Genomic DNA, 2645 nt, shown 5'->3' with positions numbered 1-2645 from the left:
AAGATTCAAGTTGGATTGCCATGGTGGTGCAGTGGTTAGAATGCAATACTACAGGCTACTATAGCAGTTCGAGTCTCACCTGCTCAAGGTTAACTCAGCCTTCCATCTTTCTGAAATTGGTTCAAATGAAGACCCAGATTGTTGGGGGCAATATTCTGACTCTGTAAACCACTTAGAGGGGGCTGTAAAGCACTGTGAAACAGTATATAAATCTAAGTACTATTGCTATTGCTTTATATTTTCAAGCAGCAAGCCAGGGATGTACATGAACTCTAAATGCCAGATCAAGTTCAATAGTACCACCTCAGTTGTGTTCTCCAGAATCTAAAATGGAAAGGTATGACACTTTTCTTTTTCATTAAGTAACACTCTTCATAATTAACAGCTGTTAATAATTTTCTCCTCTTTCTTAAATTGGTGATCATCATCCATTCATAAATATGATTTCTATTGGTTATTTATTTTGTGTGAAAATGTAATTTTATTCAAAAATTAGCTTCTCTAATGGTTCAGCTATTACATTTTTGTGCATTTTTTTAATATGATAATTTATATGATGATGAAGGAAAAGAATTTGTCACCATAATCACTGGTTTCTTGTTTAATCAAGTAAATTTTTGTCAACATTTTTGCTAATTATACTTTCATTATGAAAAATGAAAGTATCACTGTTTGAATTAGGTCAAATAGCATCTTATTCAGAGTTCTGTAGCCTTTGCCATAAAATCATTTTCACTATTGTTAGTTGTACCTTGATTCTAATGCTGAATGTATAATTATGCAGGTATAATCTTTTACAATTTTATAGAATAGAGATGTAGACATATCAGATAATCACAGAGAAACAGGGTAGTATCTTTCCTACCATCAGCATTGTCACAAAAAATGGCACAGGTCTAAACTATGATTGCTATATGTTTAATTTTTGCTGGCTCTAAATGTCTTCAAAAATTACAATAGACTAACCAATACAATGTTCACTGTAATTCTCATTATTTTTTCAGGGCATATTTTCCAAGATCCAAGCACATACACTGAATAAAACCAGATATAAAGATGCTTCCTTCTTTTGGCAATATCACTTGTTAGCCAAAACACAGAGAGAAGAGTTCCTGGTTCAATTCTGTGAAGACTAAGATTGCCTTTTACAATAAAGTTGGGTTTCATAATTATAATTTATCTAGTGGAGCATACTATTGTATGATGTCCTGATTATATTCTAATTTTGGTACAACAGTTATTACTCAAAAGAAATGTTGTATACAGACAATAAAAATGAGACAGGTATCACAGAATTCCTATTGTTAGGATTAGGGAATCCTGTTGAACTACAGCCTTTTTTTTTCTTGCTTTTCCTAGTGATTTATCTTGTGACATCAATTGGAAACATCATCATCATTATATTAGTTGCAATTAACCAACACCTTCATATCCCAATGTACTTTTTCCTTGGGAATTTGTCCTGTGTGGAGATTTGCTATTCTTCAACCATCTTACCAAAAATATTATCTGATTTATTAGGTGGAGATAGAACTATTACTGTGAGAAACTGTCTATTCCAATATTATTTTTTTGGCTCTTGTGTAGGCGTAGAAACATTTCTTCTTACAGCAATGTCTTATGACCGTTATTTGGCAATATGCAGACCTTTATTCTATACTTCTCTAATGAATAAGGAAATTTGTTTCCAGCTTATAGCTGTAGCATGGATAAATAGTTTTATGGCTAATAGCATTATTGTCTTTCTGATAGCTCAGTTTTCGTTCTGTGGACCTAATGTCATAGATCATTATTTTTGTGACTTAAGTCCATTGAAAAAACTGTCTTGCAGTGATCCTAGCTTATTTGAACTCATTGTTCTTCTCTTGTCTTTCATTTTTATTGTTGCTCCATTTTTCCTGACCTTCAGTTCTTACATTTGTATCATTGGCAGCATCATAAAAATCCAATCTATTATTGGAAGACGGAAAGCTTTTTCAACCTGTTCATCTCATCTTATGGTGGTTTGTCTTTTTTATGGCACCTTAATCATTGTCTATATATTGCCAGACACCCCAACTCTAAGGCACCTCAATAAAATCTTCTCCATTTTTTATACAATACTGACTCCTCTGGCCAATCCCCTCATCTACACTTTAAGAAATAAAGAAATTCACCAGGCTTTAAAACGAACTGTTGATAATTTGAGAACTTTTTTTTGATGGGGGGCTAGGCAGAAGATAAGAACAGAACAGAAATAGTGCCCAACTGGATCAGAGTCCCAGTCCATCTAGTCCAGCAGTCTGTTTTCCCAGTGGCCAACCAGATGCACTGGGAAGCCCTCAACTCTCCTAGAAGATGGCCTTCATAGACAACCACCCTGCCATCACTTCCATGGAACATTCATGAAGGGATAGTCCAAAGAAATTCCTTATCTTTAACTGGTGAAAATGTTGAACATATTTACTAAACTAGTAATAGTTATTGTATGTCTTTGCAGCCACAACTATATCTCTCTGGTTTTTTGCTTGTCATGGATGTAACAACTGTGACGAAGTGATGAAAATGATTTCTGCTGTACATTTTTCACTTTTTCCATTTTATAAAGAATAGTAATGTCAATATGTTAACCTTAGTACACTTTAACAAAATGAATAAATTGAGAA

General features: G+C 33.6%; 1 protein-coding gene across 1 annotated transcript; it reads left to right on the top strand.

The window, feature by feature from the left end:
* Positions 1 to 1253: 1253 nt before the first annotated feature.
* Positions 1254 to 2201, top strand: LOC114922217 (olfactory receptor 1-like). The gene has a single exon (XM_029282999.1). It carries the CDS (start codon positions 1254 to 1256, stop codon positions 2199 to 2201), a length of 948 nt encoding a protein of 315 aa, XP_029138832.1.
* The last annotated feature ends 444 nt before the right edge of the window (positions 2202 to 2645 follow it).

The sequence above is a fragment of the Protobothrops mucrosquamatus genome, unplaced genomic scaffold (genome assembly GCF_001527695.2).
Source record: "Protobothrops mucrosquamatus isolate PMUCROS unplaced genomic scaffold, P.Mucros_1.0 scaffold7, whole genome shotgun sequence".
Lineage (NCBI taxonomy): Eukaryota > Metazoa > Chordata > Lepidosauria > Squamata > Viperidae > Protobothrops > Protobothrops mucrosquamatus.
The sequence above is the reverse complement of the archived record's forward strand: the minus strand, read 5'-3'. Positions and strand labels throughout refer to the sequence as shown.